This window comes from Cynara cardunculus, assembly GCF_001531365.2.
Source record: "Cynara cardunculus var. scolymus isolate 2C chromosome LG 1, CcrdV1, whole genome shotgun sequence".
Classification (NCBI taxonomy): domain Eukaryota; kingdom Viridiplantae; phylum Streptophyta; class Magnoliopsida; order Asterales; family Asteraceae; genus Cynara; species Cynara cardunculus.
The window spans coordinates 14,055,820-14,076,086 of NC_037528.1; the positions used below are offsets into that span (position 1 = coordinate 14,055,820).

Sequence of the window (20,267 nt, forward strand, 5' to 3'; positions counted from 1 at the left end):
CATTATGTACCATAATATAATAATGAACAATATTAATATAACGTAATAGTTATAAAATTTTAAAATATAATAATAACAAGGGCAAATTGCATGAAAAAGTAACGTACTTTAACTTGATTCTTATTTTGGATAATGCACTTTCAAAACTTTCATTTTGGTACCTAAGATGTAAAGTTTTAAACATTTAAGTACCCTGGTAACCCGAAAAGACTAATTTTAGACTAAAAAAAAGACTAATTTTAGATTTTAAAAAATCCACGTCACTGACCACGTCAGCAAATAATACCGAGTTGGATACCACATCACTCGCCACATCAGCATGATAATCGGTTAATACTTCAACCAGTTACCCGGATACTTAAATGTTTAAAACTTTACATCTTAGGTACGAAAATAGAAGTTTTGAAAGTACGTTACCCAAAATAGGAATCAAGTTAAAGTACGTTACTTTTTCATGCAATTTGCCGTAATAACAATTATATTGTTTGATTAAAAATTAAAGAAATGATAAAAGACCAAAAGGTCCCTAAGCTAATAATTTTTTTAACGAAAGTTAGTTGAATTGACTCAAACTGAAACAGATAAGTAATCACAAGAATAGAAAATGTAATTAGCTTAAAATATGAATCAGAGTTGCTATGAATGGCAGCCGTAAGAATCAAAAGTGTAATTTACTCCTTAGAACCTTGTTTACGACATGAACTTAGTGGATGGTAAGTAACTAATTATACGTCATTTTGTTAATTAGTAAGGTAATGTTCAAATACATATTAAAAGAAACGTGAAAACTGATTTGTGGAAGCAGTATGTTAACAATTAATTGCTTGATTCGAAGTAGTACTACAACAAGACCATGAAAAAAATATATTTATGTATGTTGATGACGTGTACGCATTTACCCTCTGACAGAAAATGAAACATTATGTTTAATGCTAACAATGACCTAATTAAATTAGGATTTTCCTTCGGTTGATCGATGATTGACGTATATAGCATCATTTCAATGTGCATGTGGGATAAATACACATTAAATTATGACCCAACCCTGAGACTTTGAAAGGCATTTTTGGTGATTAGCATTTTTTTATTAACTTGGATATTCAATCCGTTATGTGAGCCGACTAATCTCAGGGCGACCACCTGCTTTGCAAATAGCCTAGAGTCACCGCATTTGAACCTCCATGGCAACAAGAGGATTTTTATTCCTTCTTCGATTTGAACCTGAGACCTCCTGGTACTTTTGACATTTGGAGGCAAGCTCAAACCAATCAGACACCACCCTTGTGGTTAGCATTTAGATTCAAGTATTACGTAAGATGATGATGTAAATTAAAACTGATTAATTTTAAATGGCTTACTACACCTTATCATTTTTATATATATGCTATTGATTTTTGATACATTTGGAGTTGCGAGATCCAATGTATTATCATTTGTTTGGATATCATATACGTATTATGATTTTGCTATGTGTGAAGCTTGATATCTATAAGCCAGTTTTTCATTGTTTGAACCATAAATTCTTTAGTTACTCTGTAATTGGTGATGATATCTCGCAAAGGAATTTTTTTAAATGCAAGGTTTCATCTTAATTGAAATTAATCTCATCAGTAGGTTTTATTTTGCTGGTTTTGTAATCCCAATTCATATTAGGCAATCAGCTCATTTTGTGTTTTTCTTTTGACATGTAACTAGGGGAAACCAAGTATTTCATGAAGAGAGAAGCACCCACTATTGGAAGATTCATGTTTATAAGTTTGATATTAGCTTCAGATTATGTTCATATTCAAGTATTTACAGTTCGGTTAATGTATTACACACTTGTACTTATCTGTTCAGACAATAATTTAAGTTATAATGGAACTAGGTCATTTTATATTTAATTGAATATGTACTAATTAAAGCTCTATTATGTTTCTTTGGTGATCTTCTTTTCACTGCATAATTGGGGTGTTACGTGTGTGGGAACATGGTACATGTCGTAAGGTATATATATATACACACACACACATAGACATATATAGGGTTAGGTTCACGTTAGACCAATATGTTTTTATGAGACCATGCTTTTACACTTGAAACTTCACGACAAAACACTGTGAAGTTAAAAAAATATGAACCTTCACAGCAAAAAAAACACTACGAATGTTACCTTCACAGTGTTTTACTGTGAAGTTTCAAGTATGAAAAGATGGTCTAACAGGTCTCACGAAAACAGGCTAGTCTCACATGATTACAAGTCAGTGTATGTGTGCATGTGTATATATACATACATATATATTGATATACATATACCATGTCAAGTCACAAGTTAGGTACTCTACACCTGTTGGACAATTAACAAGATAGATCTCAAGGCATATTATATATGTAAGTGTGTTAGTAGTATAATTCAAGATGCATAATTCTTGTATGAAAATGTTATAGTGATACGATGTGTATTTACGTAGAAGTTACCATATTTTCTATTTCAAAAGGACCTTTGATGTTGTATATTTTACTCACATGTTTTAAAATATCTTTTAGTATGAAAATCATGAAATCATTAAATTTATAATCAATTGATCAGTAATATATATATATATATATATATATATATATATCTATCTTAATGAAATATCATGTCTATAATGGGAAAATGTCTAGTTTTGCACTACATGAATTGAATATGGTTAGGTTTTTATTATTTGGTTGATTTCAGTTGTATATATTTGTTTCGTACAATGAAACAAGCATGTCATAAGGAGTTGAAAGTTGTCTAAACCGTCTGATATTATTTAAGTATTCCATTGCAAAATGTTTCGAAGCAATTATTATGTTACCTAACAAGTTTTAGTTTAACATGTGAGACAATTAAGCATTAAAACCAATCTCATAACTTATAATTGATTTGTGTAAGATATTTTTCTAAAGGAGATTTAAATTAGATTTTGTAGATCAATTATGGTATTTAAAAAAACACAAACATTCACATGACCAGGTTTTCTTATGAATTGTACTTGATAACTGAAAATTAATATTAGGTTTGGGCAGGTTGGCGGGTTGAGGTGGGCAAACCATAAATTCGTTCGGATTTCAGATGAAGAAAGCAAGCACCAAATTTATGGGTTTTTGGTTGGGGTTGGCTGGGTTTCAGGTTCGGTCGATCGGGTATGTTATATATATATATATATATATATATATATATATATATATAAAAGAGGAAGGATTATGCAAGAAATTAGATTTCGTGAGAATACGAGAAGTTTCAATATCATATATAATTACACTCATTTGTGTGTACGTATTCAATCATATATGACTAAGTGTTTATGCGTTGTCGACGCAACATGTGTTTAATCAAATATGATTAAGTTTGTATATCATGTGTGTAATCATATATGATATTGAAACTTCTCGTATTTTCGCAAAATATTTAGCTCCTCGTTTGAAGTTACCGTTACACACATATAGAGGCCTAATTAAATGAGTACTAAATAGTTTGTGATAATTGTGAGATCCAATATGAACCAATCATTTAAGATAATTGATGTTATTTTTTAATTAACTAACAAAGGGTACAATAGTAATTTAATAAATTACAAATCATCAAAATGTTTTCATTTTAATTTTAGTAGTTATCCCTTAATAAATGTCAAATACACTTTCCTTATTTCCTTAATTTCAGCTACAATTATCATCATCATTACCTTCCATCTTCTTCCATACGTACTCTATTGTGTTGATTTTTGATATTCTTCATCTCATCGATTTATATTTCAAGTGCAAATGATTTATATGGATCCTTCCATCATCATTGCAACCATCGTTATATTGCCTTCCATCTTCTACGCATCCTTCCCCACCTAAACCCCCAACACCTCCTTGTTGTACTCGTCATTACAGTCATCAACGACAAGAATTCCCAGTACTAATCCAGTAAGGTTTCCGTCTGTAACCTGCTTTTTTTAAGATGGAAAAAGCTCGTTGGAGAGTCTCGCTTAGGGGTGAGCAAAGGTGGGTACTCAACCAAAATTCATGGAATCGATCACGGAACAAGAACCTGTTACACCGGCCGGTTCTTTATATATGGGAACCGGTCCTGGAACAGTTTGGAATGAGTTCCAGTACTGGGTACCTGGTGTCTATTTTTTTATCCTTTCATGCTATAATAAAATAATTATTAAGGCTATTACAAAGTACCAACTTAAAGAAATAAATACTACAAATGGTGAAATTAATAATTTGGGAGAACTTAGGTTGTGAAAATCCCAGTAATCAGATTAAATGTAATTTGAACAATCAAGAACAACAATCCAGTTATCAAATCATGCATATTGATAACAATGAATAGTACGTTAAGATCTAACTACAAACTACCATTAACAAACTATTTATATGATTGACTAAACATATAAGTCAAACTACAATTAACATACAATATTGACTTTTGTTGACTATTTTGACTTTAAGCTTTGACTTTTTCATTATATCATGAAAGAATCCAATAGATAAGCTTTAGACATTTAACTTTAAGCTTTGATATTACGTGTACTAAGCTCATTACCATTATATAATGAAAGAATCCAATTTTGTCAACAAACTTCTTCAAAGACTTTGATTCAATCATCCAAAAAATCTTTCACAAATAAGTCAACACAAGTTAGTATAAGTCAACACCAAATTCTTCAAATCAGCATCAATCTTTTCATCACATCTACAACCTTTAAATCTTATGAATTTTCAACCTTAGATTCAAAAGATTTAGATACAGGCCTTCTCTTCAACATAATCACTTGAAATTTAACTTCCCCCACATATATGATCTCTTGTTAGGTCCTCCTCAACATCGGCACATGTTATAAATATCTTTAATAATCTTTTTTCTTCTCTTCTTTGATACAATTTCTCCATCTCATGATGATTAGAAGAATCCTGAACATAATGAACAATCAAATACTGAAATCCTCCCCCCCCCCCAATGAACAATAAACTAAAGTTTCTTCAAAATGAATCAGATTTTCTCAAGCATCTTCAATTGATTTGACGAGATTGGGCGGCCAAAAACCAAGGGAGTCATTCAAGGAAGAACACGCTTGTTTGCGATAACCGTATATATATACACACACACACTAGGTTCGATCCCGTGTATTACGCGGGATAATTTTAAAAAATTAAATCATGTCAGGAAACTTATCTTAATATGATCATCGAAAGTATGATGTTACTTCAGACTTGTACTCTTGAAATAACTCTGAAATATAAGTCTGAAAAATTAATTTTCAGACTTGAATTTAGAAATAAAACTATACCAATAATTTGTTAGAATAAAGTTAACCCTAGAATAAAATTATTTATATATATATATATATATATTGGGTTTTCAAATTGGTTGGATGGCCAAAAACCAAACCTAACTCCAACCCAAATATCCCATCAAAAATTGGGTTTTGGATTTTGGTAGTATTTGAGTTTTGCACAAACACTTTATTTTCGGTTTGGTTTGGTTTTCAGCTTTTGTACACCCTTAATTAATATATTAATTGCAAAACTTACATTTCACAAACATATGAATTTGATAGCTTTTATTAAGTTTGTTAGATTTTCCGATACATATCACTAATAACGTTTTATAAGATTAAGACAAATCGTTTCTTATCCGGTGGTTATGTTCAAAATCAGTTATTTTCTGATGGTCCGGAATTAAAAAAAAAATGATATAAATAAATAAGCTATACTATAAACCTCACGACAATTTTTTAATACAAGTTATCAAATATCAAATAACCATACATTTATTAATACAAGTAGTTTAAAAATCAAATAACCATACGTTTAATTTTTATTCACTTTAATTCGATATGCATGTCGATAATTTTTTCCAATTTTTGTAATCACGTTTTATAATTTTGATGATAAATATATATATATATATATATATATATATATATTTTTACATACAAGTATATTTATACTTGCATTATTACTATATCATTTATTTGTTAACATGATTTATTTATTTATTTTAAGTTTTTTTATCATTTTTTATCAAAAAACCTGAAAAATCTAGAAATCAATAAAAAATCTAAAAAATTCTTTCGAAATCAATCAAAAACCAAAAGAGTTATTCAAATAAACCAAAAAAATTAAAAAATCTCTACAAATCAGCAAAAAAAAAAATCAAAAGCAAAATTCAACTAAAAATACATTTAACGATTTTAGAGACATTTTATCCAATTTAAAGACGGTAGTAATAAATTATATGTGTAGTTAAAATATTTTTATGTGCACATCTAGTTTGACGTCAGCGTTCATGTCATAATGCCTTGGTTAGAACCTCGATAAACTATGGATAACGGAAATCCCACCCTTTTCACTCATCACAACGATCGCATCCCCTTCCTTCCCTCCCTCCAAACCCGCATAAGTATAGGCCAAATTTTACTACACTCGTTCATCTGTCTCGGTGACGGCGGACTCGCCCTTTCTGCTCATCCACGTCGTCGCACTCCCCTCCGCCGCTGCTCCTCCCTTTTCGTCGGAAATCGGGTTTGATGATTACTGTTGGATTCGATCTTGTTGTATTTAATTATTTGGTTGCTGTTGTTGATGTTTGGACATACACCTTGAAGCTTTGATTCCCGCTTGTTCATAAGTGAATAATGGTTGTTTGTTGTCCTGGAATAGGATTTTAGGGCTGGATTTCATAGATGAATGAAATGTTTACTTGAGCATGTCTGTTAGTATTGGTTGTATACACATAATAGCAATGGTGAAAATGCTAATGCTGTGTTAGTATTCACAACTGAACTCGTTTCATATCTGAAATTCTTTGTCTCTCATAACAATCAATCGTTTGAACTGTCGCAAATTGCTTAAATTCTTTATGAACTCGCTTCCAGAGTGCAGTATGGCTCATTTGTTATCCTTATTTGTCCTTCCTTCTCCAACCCTCCTGTGTCACGGCTACTCATTCTATCTCTTGTTATAAAGGGACTCGAGTAACTAGCTAGTATTCTGTACTCTGTATCTTTCTCTTCCTGATTCTGTATATAGCTTATAGCTACGACAGAGAAGGACAACTTAGTTATTACAGCTAACTTAACTTGGTAGAGTTTGCAAATTGTAAGTTACTAGACATCTAAGATCATATTTATAATGATTTAAATTCTTATGATGTAGAGGAAGCTGTTTGAATGTTATATGCTCATGATTAAATCACTTGTCTCTTTCTTAATTCATTTGTTTTTATATTCATAATCCATATTTTCATTCAAACACTTGATTTCAACCTTTTGCATTGCTTATGTGTGGCTTCTCACGTGTAGGGCATATGCTATTACTGTTTTCATTTTTCCGCTTCATATATCGCTTGATTTATGAAGAAAAAACGCTACATAATGCATTGTAGGCTAACACTAAATAAACTAAATCAATACATGCTGTACTACATTTAGTCCGCTTGTCCAATATTTTGAATGAAGGAGATAAAGAAAAAACACAATAAAGCCGTCAAACCCACTCAGAAGCATTATGAGGTGAACTCCCTATGGTCTAAGGGCGTGGACATCCTTGACATACTTGCGTCTAAGGTCAACCCCTCTCTTGTATCCTACCACTCAATTGTCCATAAAATACTTATCCCCGTGTCAACTTTGGTTGACCTCTACCTTTCCTTGCACTCTTTTCTTGGTACATGTTATCTCTTCAAATCAGTGCAATAAAAGGTTCACGTTGGACTAGAACTAGTCAAGCGGTGTTTGCTTACTAGGGGTGTTTGAGCATCCAATTTTCTGTATAAAATAGTGATTACTGCATTTTTCTCTTCCCTACCAGCATTGCTAAAGTTGCACTTCATGCTCTTCTGTTTTGTTGTTGCTTAATTTAAAACATCTAGATTCCAGTGTTTCCTCTTTCATACTGACAGTGCTGAAGTTGTACCAGATGCACTTCTGTTTAATTTGGCTCAAGAGTTGTAACCACTAGTAGAGGTTGCAAGGTAAGAATGACATCTCCTAAAGGAAGTCTTTACAACTATAAAATCATAAGCTACTGAAAATTTAATATTTTTTCGTGATCCTTTTCACCACATTAAAAACATCCATGCCTTCTTTCAAAGCTTCTTGTATATCTACTTGACCATTAAGATCTCGTCCTAATAGAAGCTTCGTGTTTGTTGGTGTCCGGCAAACAACTTCTTTAATAAGATTCCAAGGAGGTAAGTACCATCCTGGAAAATAGTCAATAAATTTAAATAAGCAAGACATAACGTCTTTATGAAGAGTATTATCTTATAATGTATCCCTTTAAGATGGCTCAAAATGAATAACTTTTATAAGGTTAGTCGACGACCCCGTGCTGATTACTTTTTCTTATTTATTATGTGTGTGATTGTGTCTGACTGCATGAATGTGTGCTTGATCTGTGACACTAGAGCATCTCCAAGAAACATTTATATGATAATCATAACATCTTTGATAATCCGATGTGCTTTTTGTGCCAGAAAAAGTTATGAAAGGCTTTGTGTTTTCATTCTCAGCCAATGACACTCTATTTTATCACTTGGTCAGGTCTGAAGGAACCAATGGTTTTCTCATCATCCTATATTCAGATGGTAACTACGTTTGTTATATTTCTAATTCTTCTACAGAATCTTAGTTTCCGAAATATAAGACTGTAATTTTCAGTATTTTGCTGGTGATGCCAGTACCAGTTTTAGCGGGAGTTGGATGGTATGTAGGTTACATACTCGCACACAAAAATATCAAAGGATAATCTAAATTTCATTAGGTTTTCTTATCAACCACAAATTTTTTAATGATCTTGTGGAGTTTCAAGTCCTCTTCCTTGATTGAGTTCAAGAGGGTTAATGGCCATGATGCCTATGAAGAATAAATTGAAACAACCACATCACTGATTAGTCTTCAATTGATCTATCAAGGTAAATGCAAGTTACAACCCCATGAAGATGATGAACAGACTTAACCAGCAAAGTTCTATTCTCTTGTTCTTTGACTGAAAAAAACTTTTAGATCATGTGCATTTACATAAACAAAGACCCGACAGGAAAGAAAGCTGAAACTCAACAAAAACACAAGCTGCTGAGAGTGACAGTATCTATGTACAATGCTTCCAATATGCAGAAATGGATGTGCCATAAAAGTTGCTATAGTAGCCTTATGTATAGATGCCAGCCTAACTAAATAAAAGGAATCTACATGTGAGAAAGTTTTCCTAACATTTTTAAAAAAAATTGTGTCCTTTTGGTATTTTGAAATCTTCTTGAACTGAAACCTTTAAAGTGAGTATGGTTTCAAAACTCAGAAAGTGATGACGCACAGCAAATAGAATGCTGAAGAACTCTCTGTTAGTTATCATGAGTTTTGGATCTATGTTGAAGCTCGGAGGTTATGAAGCCTTATCATAACCTCAGTTACAGTACTTATTTATGCATTACTCTTATTAACCTAGTCGGAGCTCGAGATAACTTTGGTACATGTGAAGCTTACTGATGTTTCTTTCACTGGAGCAATGATTGTATGTGACCTAGCTCCCTTGTTTAATTGATGCTGCCATAATGTGCGTTATGTAAACAGGACAGTTGGATAAAAAGTTGTGGGTTTGGGTGTGTAAATAGAAAAAATATCTGCGAATAAAAAGGCTATGGATCATACATAGTGCTTTGCAGCAATTCTTTGCAAAAGATAAAAAATCCTTAAACGTTGGTGAGTCAGCAATCAATAAGATTTGCAAGTTCTTATCCAACATCATTTACTCATATTGAAGTAAGCAAATTACGCAATGGCGAGTTAGGCAATTTATTTTTGGAATTCAACTGAACCCTGGATACACACAGTCGAAGTGGGAGATAATTGCAAGACAGGCATTGTGAATTATCAGATGTATCATATATTAGTGGGACTGGTTCTAAGTTTTAGTGCTAAAAGGCACAATAAGCAACTAAATTACGGCTTTCATTCTTCCCACCTGTACCTGACCCTTTATATATGCGCCCTTTCAGTTTTTTGAACTTGTATAAAATAGAAGTGGGACTACATGCTAGGGAAGACACCAGAGAAGAAGAATGTGTTAATCTTACTGTTCTAATAAAATATTTTGTGATAGAACTTGTATAATAAAAAACAAGTCTTCACGATTAACTTGTTTTTTACATGATAATATACATTTGATAGAAGTAGGCTTACCGACAAAACAAGTGTATATATGTACTTGCAGATCCATATAATGCTTCTACAAGTTAACTTCTAACTAACCAAAAGACCTTATTGTTATCAACGATGGTTGAGGCTACTAGGTGTATCCTTTTGTCTATCTCAGTAATTTCTTGAAGTTAAGGACTACCCTTTTATAAAAGCAATTTAACATGCTTACAAAGGACTGCTGTATCAAAGATGCCGTTAGCGCCAGCTGATACCTGTGTTATTTCTTGCATGGCCACTTTTGTTGCTAACTATTTCTGAAGATTTTTAATGTTGAAAAAAGATTATATTTTGAGAAATAATTGATTGATTGCTGTTGTACTTTTGGGAAAAATGAAATTTAGGTAGTGAAATTATCCTTGATGAATGCGAGGCTGGTTGCTTCAGTGCACATTTTTCTGTGTGACATTGTGACATTAGCCAATTCTTAGTATTTTTACAATTGCGACGTTCCGTGTTTACATTTTTTCTTAAGTTTGATACCAACATATTCATTCTGGTTGCTGTCTGCTCTTTAGGGACTTTATTGCTCTCCGTATAAAGATCCGGTCAGGAGGCACTCAGGGCAGAGTAAGTGATCTTATTATCTTGTTTTTAGCTTTACGCATTCTTTATTCTACTGACCTTTCCTCAGTATCGGTCTTTGATGATTCCACTTTGAAAGGTTTTCTTCCAATTCATGACCTTACATTTCTGCATGTTTATTAAATAGGTGGCAAAGATCTAACATCACACTTTCAGAATGCAAATCTGACACTCCCGTTGACTAAAAAAGGTGAACTCTTATGTTTTAACAGGGTTAACTCAACTCTATGGGTGACACTAACATAGCACCCAAAATTCTCAAAGTCACTTAACTAATTGAGGGCATAGTTTATTTGTACCCTTAAAAAGCTATAAATAAAATTAACAATATAATAATCCTGTTGTTCTTCAAGTTCTCTCTGCTTTCCCCCTCTCAATACCACATCAGAATTATAGATCGATGAACATTAAAGTTCATCCGGACAACATTAACTTTTAAAACTCAGATTTCTCTCAATTTCTTTTAGTTTTATGATATTTTACAATGGACAACGATGACTTCTGAAAAGCGGGTCCCCTATACCAGAAGGTCCTCTTTGCATCTTGCATCATGTTCTTTCACTAACATATTACGACAATCTGCTTCTTCCATTAAGCTTAGTTGAAATTATATAACCAGTTTTTTCTTGATGTTTTCTGCAGATGGTATTCGCGATTGTGTCATCTCTAAAAGAAAATACCCCTGTACATCTAGATGCTTTTTTCACCCACAAGAAAGGTTCAGTGGCATGTCTGATCGTTATAAGTGGCGTAACCAGTATAAAAATTGGAGATCTGTTATGGTTAGATCTGAAATTGCTGGTGCTGGATCACCTAGAGCGTCCTATCAATTGTCAGGTTTTGCTCATCCCAGCTTCTAAGTTTACATGGGATTGTTTATTTGTCCCTATTCTTTTCTTAATGATTATTATTTTTTATTATTTAAATGCAGGATTCCAAGTGGGCTCAAAAATCAGAGGAATTTGCTTTTATACTGTCACATCCTTCATTGCCATGTTTCTGTTTGTACTCATGCTGGTGGYGCATCCTTTTGTGCTCTTAAGGGATAAATACCAAAGGAACTTTCATCATTTTGTTGCCAAAATTTGGGCATCCATGACCATTGTTCCATTTTTTAGATTAAAGATTCAGGGTTCTGAGAATCTGCCTCCAAAAGATTCTCCAGCTGTTTATGTGTCGAACCATCAGAGCTTTTTAGACATATTTTCACTGCTCACTCTAGGAAGAAACTTCAAGTTCGTTAGCAAGACCGCAATTTTCCTCTTCCCTGTTGTTGGCTGGGCCATGTTCTTGATGGGCACTATTCCTCTGAAGCGTATGGACAGAAAGAGCCATTTGGTATTTGGTTTATCCTATTTTTGCAGTGTTTTTCTCTGTCAAACTTGCCCTCTTTCTTTACTGCTGAACTATATTTTCTTGGATTTTTATTAACGCAGCAAACTCTAAAACGTTGCATGGAACTTGTCAAGAATGGTGGATCTGTTTTCTTCTTTCCTGAGGGTACACGAAGTAGGGATGGAAGTTTAGGTACCTTCAAGGTGAGAGATCCTGGTTGGGGCCTTTATCATAATTATTTAGTATTTCATTTTGCACTTAGATTTTAATATATTTTGCTTACTAAAGAGGATTGAGATGCTTGTGAATAAGAATGATTGGAGTTTCATTCCTTCAGGGTTCTGCCTCTTAGAAAACGAATATGAATGACTGGAGTTTCTTATAGTGGAAGGTCACAAAGAAGGAATTCATTTTCTGATTCTACAGATGATATTTTTCCACATCATCATGGTGCTGAAGTAAGGGCAATCATGTGATCCTGGGATGATGGGATTCAATGAACATCATTTATTCATATAGGGCCCTAGGAACCTTGAGTTTGGTTATTTTGCAGCAATGTTTCTTGAAATTACATCCCTTTCCGTTCTAGTTTCTAGTTGATGAGATTCATTGAAAATCATCTATCAATATAGGGATCTAGGAACCTTGAGTTAGGTTATCTTGCAGCAATGTTTCTTGAAATTAAATCCCTTTCCGTTCTACTGTCTAGTGGACAAATAACTGTGTTGAGCAAAATAGAAGAAATTAATGAACTTGCTCTTGTTTGTTTCTTTGTAGAAAGGTGCGTTTAGTATTGCTGCCAAAACCGGGGTACCAGTGGTTCCAATTACTCTTATGGGAACTGGTAAAATTATGCCTGCAGGGATGGAGCGTACATTAAACTCGGGAATGGTCAAAGTTGTAATCCACCAGCCTATTAAAGGAGATAATCCGGACAAACTATGCTCCGAGGTTAGAAATGTGATTGCAGATGAGCTCGTTCGTCAAGGCTAAGTATATATGCAAGAAATTTTGTTAGTTTTACATCCCAACACCAAGTCTTTGCTGCAGTTTGAGGGAACATAGACCAAAAGGTATCAATTAGTTTTCAAATGTTTCGTTTTCGCTTTCATGCTCTATCAATAAGCAAGTTCAGTAGAGTAGACACTTTAATCGTATTTTCCCCAATAACTAGAGCCCACCTTTCATTTTAAACAATCTATGGACTTAATTCTCCAATTTCAAACAAATTTTGTTAGTTTTACATCCAACACCAAGTATTTTCCCCAATAACTCCACTTTTACTCCTAGTTAAACCGAAAAATTGACTTAATTTTAAGTTTATGGAAAGAAAGAGTAATGTTGAATTCTTTGGCCATTTGACTTTTTTTTTGTTGGTTCCACTTTATATGATGTCATAAGAAATGTTTCTGAGCTCTATTTACCTGATCTTAGCCTCTTAGGAGAAACCTAGAGAATAGATGGAGGAAAATTATGTAAACAATCGAATGGTGTTTACTTGAGTGTCAAATCTTGGAAGGGGATTCCTTCATTCGAAAGGACTAAAAATGAAAACTGTAACTCCTGCCACTTTCAGTTTCCAGAAACCAAGTTATGTTCACTGCTAGAATCATTCGGTAACTTCTGCTAATTGCAATATGTTTATCTTGGCAAGTAAATAGTCCCAGAAGGATTGTGGGCCTGTTTGTTAGCAGCTTAATGAGCTTAATGGATTCACAGCTTATTCGGTCAACTATACATTACTGTTTGGTAGTGACTTAATAATATAGAAAATAGCTTATTCAGTTAAGCTTCTAGGGGGAAGATTTATGTAGAAAGCCAAGTTTTTTTCAAACCTGCCCCTCCCAATTAAAAACCATGCTCCTACTATATATGAAAAAAACCCCCCAAATAAAAAATCTTCTCAATCTATACAGATAGATTAATCCACACTGACAGTTTTATCTATATAGTACTTAATGGAATATCAACCAAACAGCCCCTAACACGTCATGCAAATCCTGAACTGATTATTTTTAGAACCTGAAAGTTTGCATTACAGCATAAACATTTAACATTTGCTGCAAAAAAATTCTAGAGTGATTATTTCTGATCTTCTCCCTGTATATATTATGATTTGTATCCATTTTAATCCTTCCATCTGATTCGCTATGTTTTTGGCCACATATATGCGGCATTTTTGTTCATTACCATATTCAAATGTAATTCAAAGAGCTTACATCGGAAATTCATCCTTTTTTGTGGACTCCATTTTGTATGATGGTCCAATTATGTGAAATTTAGCATGGATTACCTGAAATGCTCCGATTTGTGTATGGGTATTAACTGTTCATCAGCTTTTGGTGCAGATGCAATAAGCCGATGCGTTGCTTCATCTTGAGATTGACTGACCACGTCTAAGTGTTGTACTTAACTGGTATAAATGTACTAGTCTTCATACAAATAACAATATGATAAAATCAAGGAAAACTTTAGTTTGTTTTTGCATCTACTTGTTCTTCATCCAAATCAAAAAGCATATTTTTAATGAGATCCATGATTGGGAAAGGAGAGAAGTGATTGATGCTTCTGATATTCCCCATTCCATGCCCATTTGAAGAAAGAAGCATCCAATTAATTTCTCTGCACTGCTTCTGCTACTCCATTCCTGTGACCTTCAATCAGAATCTAAACCATTGTGCTGTGCTACTTTGGTTTCTGGGATTTGGTAGATTTGTAACTGAATTCCACTTGAATCATGTGTTTGGTTTATAGGAAAGTATGAATTTCAAATCCCATGACGGGTGGGTTTAGAAAATCTCACTTCAAATCCAAATTCCACGTATTTCGATTGTTTCCATCACGTCCCCACGTCTTTTTCATCAAATTTGTCATAATCTTTATTCTCACATTTTCCCAAAACAAACAAATGCTTACAAACAAACAAATGTTTACAAAAAATTAATTTCCATTTCAAATCATACGAATCAAGTGCACCAAAGATTTGAATTATTTTCATCGCATCTCTACCATATATTTTTCATCATATATGTCGTAATCTCTCTGACTCCATGGCCTCCAAATCTTACCAAAACAAACAAATATTTACAAAAAATTAAATCTCATTTCAAATTCTACGGACCAAATATACCAAAGATTCCACTTCCCTCCTAAGAAGTCCAAATCCCCAAACACATTCAAATTTAACCAAATGTCTCACTTTCTTTCCGTTAACATTTATTCTTGTAGGAAATAATAGTTTCTGATTATTGTTTAATCATTGTGTCTGAAGTCAAATCTGTAAGAAATAAGTTAAATCCAAATCTTGTAGTAGCCTTTGTTATTTCCTATAATCTTTTCTTCTTGTTCGATTGTTTAGTTCTTAATCCTTGCATTTGCATCTACTGTTTAACTGATCAAATTTTCAAGAAATAAGTTGTTTAATCTCTGGTTATTCGTTCAGAATGAGACAAATAAAGTTGCAAAGGTGTTTTCTTGAAACATTTTATACGAGGGGAAGTGGAGGAAAGTTAAACAAAAAAAAAACTTATGTTTTTTAAACTATTTTAGGAAAGAAAGAAAAAGAAAATAATAATAACTTTCCTCCCAAGTTCCAAATGTGGGAGGAAATGAAGAAAAAAAGAAATTAAAATTTCAAAACTACTCAATCTTTCATTTAAATGATATATTTTTAAATAAGGATGTGTAAAATTTGAATGGTCCGAAATTCGAACCCGAACCAAAAATAAGGTATTTGTACAAAATTCAAATTCCCTGAATTCCGAAATCCGAAACCCGACTTTTGGTGGGAATTCTGGATTCGGGTTAGGTTTGATTTTTGGCCATCATATATATTTTAAATATTATATAAAGAGTAAATTACAAATTTCATCCTCGTGGTTATTGAAAATCTTGGATTAGGTCCTCAATTGAAATAATTACAAATATAGTCATCATGGATTGGGTCCATTTGCCCTAACTTCACTAACCATTTTTCTGTTAAGATAAGATAATATTGTCTTTTTTACTTTTTTTTAAAACATAAAAACTAATATATAATATAGGGCAAAATGCGTGAAATGACAACCTATTTTTTTACAAATTTTCTTATTATAATATTGTACTTTCAGATTTTCTCATTACAACAATATACTTTCAAAATATTTTTATTAGGACATCGTACTTTCAAAATTTACCCGTTATAGCATTGGTAACTTGTTACCTTATGAACAAGTTTTTCTTTGTTGACGTGTCCAACTTAAAATGGCATGAAACTCACATAGGATAACTTGTTACACATGGGAAATACACGAAATAGCAACCTACTTTTACAAAAAAATTTATTATAGCATTGTACTTTCAGTTTTTTTTTATTACTGCAATATACTTTCAAAATGTTTTTTATTAGGACATCATACTTTAAAAAATTTATTCGTTATAGCATTGGGTAACCTGTAACCTTATGAACAAGTTTTTCTTTGTTGACATGTCAAACTTAAAAGGGCAAAATGCTAGAAATAGCAACCTACTTTTACAAATTTTCTTATTATAGCATTCTACTTTCAGTTTTTCTTATTACAACAATGTAGTTTCAAAATATTTTTTATTAGGGCATTGTACTTTCAAAAATTTACCCGTTATAGCATTGAGTAACCTTTTAAATTAAATTTACCCATTATACCAGGTTTCTTTGTCACCTCATCGTTCACGTAGGTTGTCCACATGCACAATAGTGTTGACATGACATTTTTTTTATTATAGCATTGTACTTTCAAAATTATTTTATTATAACATCATCAATTTTTATTACAACATTATAATTTTAATTTTAATATTTTTATCATTTAAACATTGTAAATTAATCAAATATATTTACTAAAAATTATAATATCATAAATTAAACATGTTTACAAAAGATCACTATTTCACGAATAAAAATTTTCATAAAAAACCATTCGTTCATCGAGTTTATCGTAAATTTCAATACTTACTTTGTAATGCCAAAAACTAAACAAGTGGACATCTTTTCAAAAAACAAAAACATTCTATTCACATTCTTCTAACAATGTTATTTAATCAAGTGGAACCGCCTTGTCACAACTACTACCTTCTCCATCTTTCTCAACAGTATTTTTCCGTAGGTTGTTCAAAGTTATCCTTTCACTTGGCCTCCTTTTTTTCGGGATGAGCTTTGGTCGTGATTCCACTTGACGTGGTTCCTATTCAAATTAGTAAACAAATTAGTATGCAATTGATATATAAAATTAGTATGAAACTCGAAGATTTTACATTACCTTTTTAGCACCCTTTTGTGAAGCCGTTTCACCTCGTGTGCCCCCTTCACTGCTTTGTCTACGAAAATTAGTCCTAGACCTGCCGGTGGTCTGACATCTTTCAATGGTCATTTTTTTTCTCATTCTTGCATGATCTACTATTATGACCTGCTTCATTACACTTCGTGCATGTCATTCTTCTTCCTTGTCTTCCAGTCTGTCCTGTTGAAGTCAATAATTTTTCCACTGCATCCCTTCTTCTTTTAAGTTTTGGCCTTCCAGGCAATCTTCTTGGCAACGGCGGCAAAGGGCTGATGTAATTGGTTTTCAGCCACATTTTGATTCTGTTTAAAGGTCTTAAAGTGTATGACTGAATAAACATGTTTTTTCTGAAACAATCTGGAATCTTGTTTACGTACAAAATCGCAGCCATAGCATGGGCACAAGGCAAACTCGATAGTTGCTAATAGCTTAGTGTGGTCATTCCTTTCAAACCATATTTGGTAACCATTGGCTAATGCATAATTTGTTATGCATTCTTTGAGTTGTGTTGGGCTTTGATATCTCTCACCTAGTATAGGTTTCATGATCTTCTAATGTGTTTTGGATTATGAATTGGATATTTTCCACCTTGTGTGAGATCATGCTCTTCATCATCATTATTTATATTGGTCTCAACAATATTATCCCTTTTTAACTCCCCATTAAGATCATTTAAAAAATATTTCATGCTCAAAAGCCATCAAATCTTCTTCTCTCACATTATCATGCTCTTCTCCAATATATTCTTGTGTCACTAAACCATGCCTAATTTTTTGTCTAAATTCAATTATTTCATCTTCACCTTCGGATATGTGATCTAAAGAAGGAGCATCAGAAACATCATCATCATCACTAAATGAACTATCATTATCATTATCATTACCATCTTGTCTCAAGTACCAAGTCTTCAGCAAAATCATCTAAATACACATCAATTATCTCCCTACTTTTGAGTCCATATTCAATAAAACTCTTAAAATCCACATTACATTTAATCTTTCTTAAACCATTTTCTAAGCCCTTACTAGGTTTACAAAAATATATGTTTCCACACAATGTGTGTGTTTCATTCTTCAAAAAAGCAACAAAATCTATGTATTCCATGTTGCCAATGTCAAAAGTTTCATAAAATTTTCTCAACCCATTAGCATATTCAAGTGGCCAAAATACAAAAACACCTATATAATGTATCTCAAAAGATATTGATGAAGTCATCCTGAAGATAAAGAAACATAAAGAATTTAGCATCTGGGATAACCTTAAAACAAATAAAAGAACCATAAGTTGAATATAAAGAATCATAAGATTGGGTATGAACATAGAACTAAGGAACTGGCTTTGGCAATGTGATCAATGTGCAGAACTTTTAATTGTAAACATGCTAAACATGCTTTATGTGCTAATTGTGTAAAAAGAGAATTTGCTAAAATGTCAAGTGTACTAGTGAGCTATAAGTAGAACCCATAGTTATAATGAGATGTAAGAGGTAAGTTTGGTGCTAACACCTCACAAATGACATGATTAGATGATGTGAGGGTTCAAAATACAAAGTATATTGCCTAAATGAAAATCGGGTAGGTAACTAGAGCGCCTAAATGGGAAAATTTTACCTAAAACTTGAATGGATTATCTAAATGGTGACGTAAAGGATGGAACACCTTTGAATAAGTTAATATGAAGTGTTAGAAGTGAAGGAAGTCGAAAAAGTCGTATAGATTGCATTTGATGCAAGTTTTACAAATTACGTTGCTTTTTCGGTAAACTACGTACACAACACTCAAACTGGAGGTGTTTTATGGGATGTTAAGCTTTGGAACTAAGTTTTAAACCTATTAGGAGGAGTTGTAGGTGTCGGAAATTTTTTATAGGATTCACAAGCAATTGTTGATTAATTATAGGATTTATGTATAAAGTTTGACTTTTGAAAGTCAAACTTGGCAAATCATGGAATTATTGTATAAAATGAAAGGGGTTTTGATATTTTTATAAAGTTTATGATGTTTAAGGATGAAATTATGAATTTGGAACCATTTGGAGGTGATTTGGGTAGAAAAGCATCAAAAAATGGACATTTTAGACTATAAAGACGCTGTTTCTGCAGCAACTTTGAAAATTCGTATAAAATCAAAGAAACATCCTAAATTGTGAGACCAGTTCCATGTGAAAGATAATTTAGTCTAGTTTAATTCATCTGTAGAAGTCATTGAGTAATTTTGAGGTTAAGTAGGGTAAAACAGGCATAGAAAACAGTGCTGTAATAGGAAAATTAAAGTATAAAAATTAACTAGTCATGGGGCTAAATGGAGTTATATGCATTCAATGCTCATGAAACTTAATGTACATACTCCAGGGGATATTTGGAGCTTGTTTGGTGCTTCTGGAGGGTATATTAATGTGTAAACACGAGGTTGATACGTAACCTCCATTATAGCTTTCATTTGGTAAGCAGCATAAAAAGAAGTTGTTTGTTGTTACAGAAGGATTGTCAATTAACAATCTTGCATGTCAACTGCAAGATTCTCTAAGAAGCATGAAAAGAAGTTGCCTGTAACCAAAAGCAGGTGAACCTTGCATATCACCTACATAGTTTTGTTAATTATGTTATGTTAGCTGCTTGTTCTTCTTGACCAATTCTTTGTCGACAAAGGTTCCTCACCAATGAATTTGGTGAATTTTCTGTATTGGCTGACTCAACTATATCAGATTGCCATAAATGTCGTTTTTAGGAGCGAAGAACTGCCAAAGTCATCGTTTCTCTTATACAAATTTTGTATTATAGCATTGTACTTTCAATTTTTCTTATTACAACAATATACTTTCAAAATATTTTTTATATTTGGACATCGTACTTTTA

General features: G+C 32.6%; 1 protein-coding gene across 10 annotated transcripts; it reads left to right on the forward strand.

The window, feature by feature from the left end:
- Positions 1–6,369: 6,369 nt before the first annotated feature.
- Positions 6,370–14,610, forward strand: LOC112503009 (1-acyl-sn-glycerol-3-phosphate acyltransferase 1, chloroplastic). 10 transcript variants are annotated; one of them, XM_025107110.1, is made up of 10 exons: positions 6,370–7,978; positions 8,550–8,593; positions 10,718–10,769; positions 10,912–10,974; positions 11,427–11,621; positions 11,716–12,122; positions 12,221–12,322; positions 12,897–12,900; positions 12,982–13,192; positions 14,468–14,610. In XM_025107110.1, exons 2-9 carry the CDS (start codon positions 8,564–8,566, stop codon positions 13,110–13,112), a joined length of 984 nt encoding a protein of 327 aa, XP_024962878.1. In that variant the 5' UTR covers positions 6,370–7,978; positions 8,550–8,563; the 3' UTR covers positions 13,113–13,192; positions 14,468–14,610. The 10 variants fall into 10 exon arrangements, with proteins under 10 accessions (XP_024962878.1, XP_024962856.1, XP_024962833.1 ...); XM_025107088.1 differs by having other exon boundaries at positions 12,897–13,192; positions 14,456–14,610; XM_025107065.1 differs by having other exon boundaries at positions 12,897–13,192.
- The last annotated feature ends 5,657 nt before the right edge of the window (positions 14,611–20,267 follow it).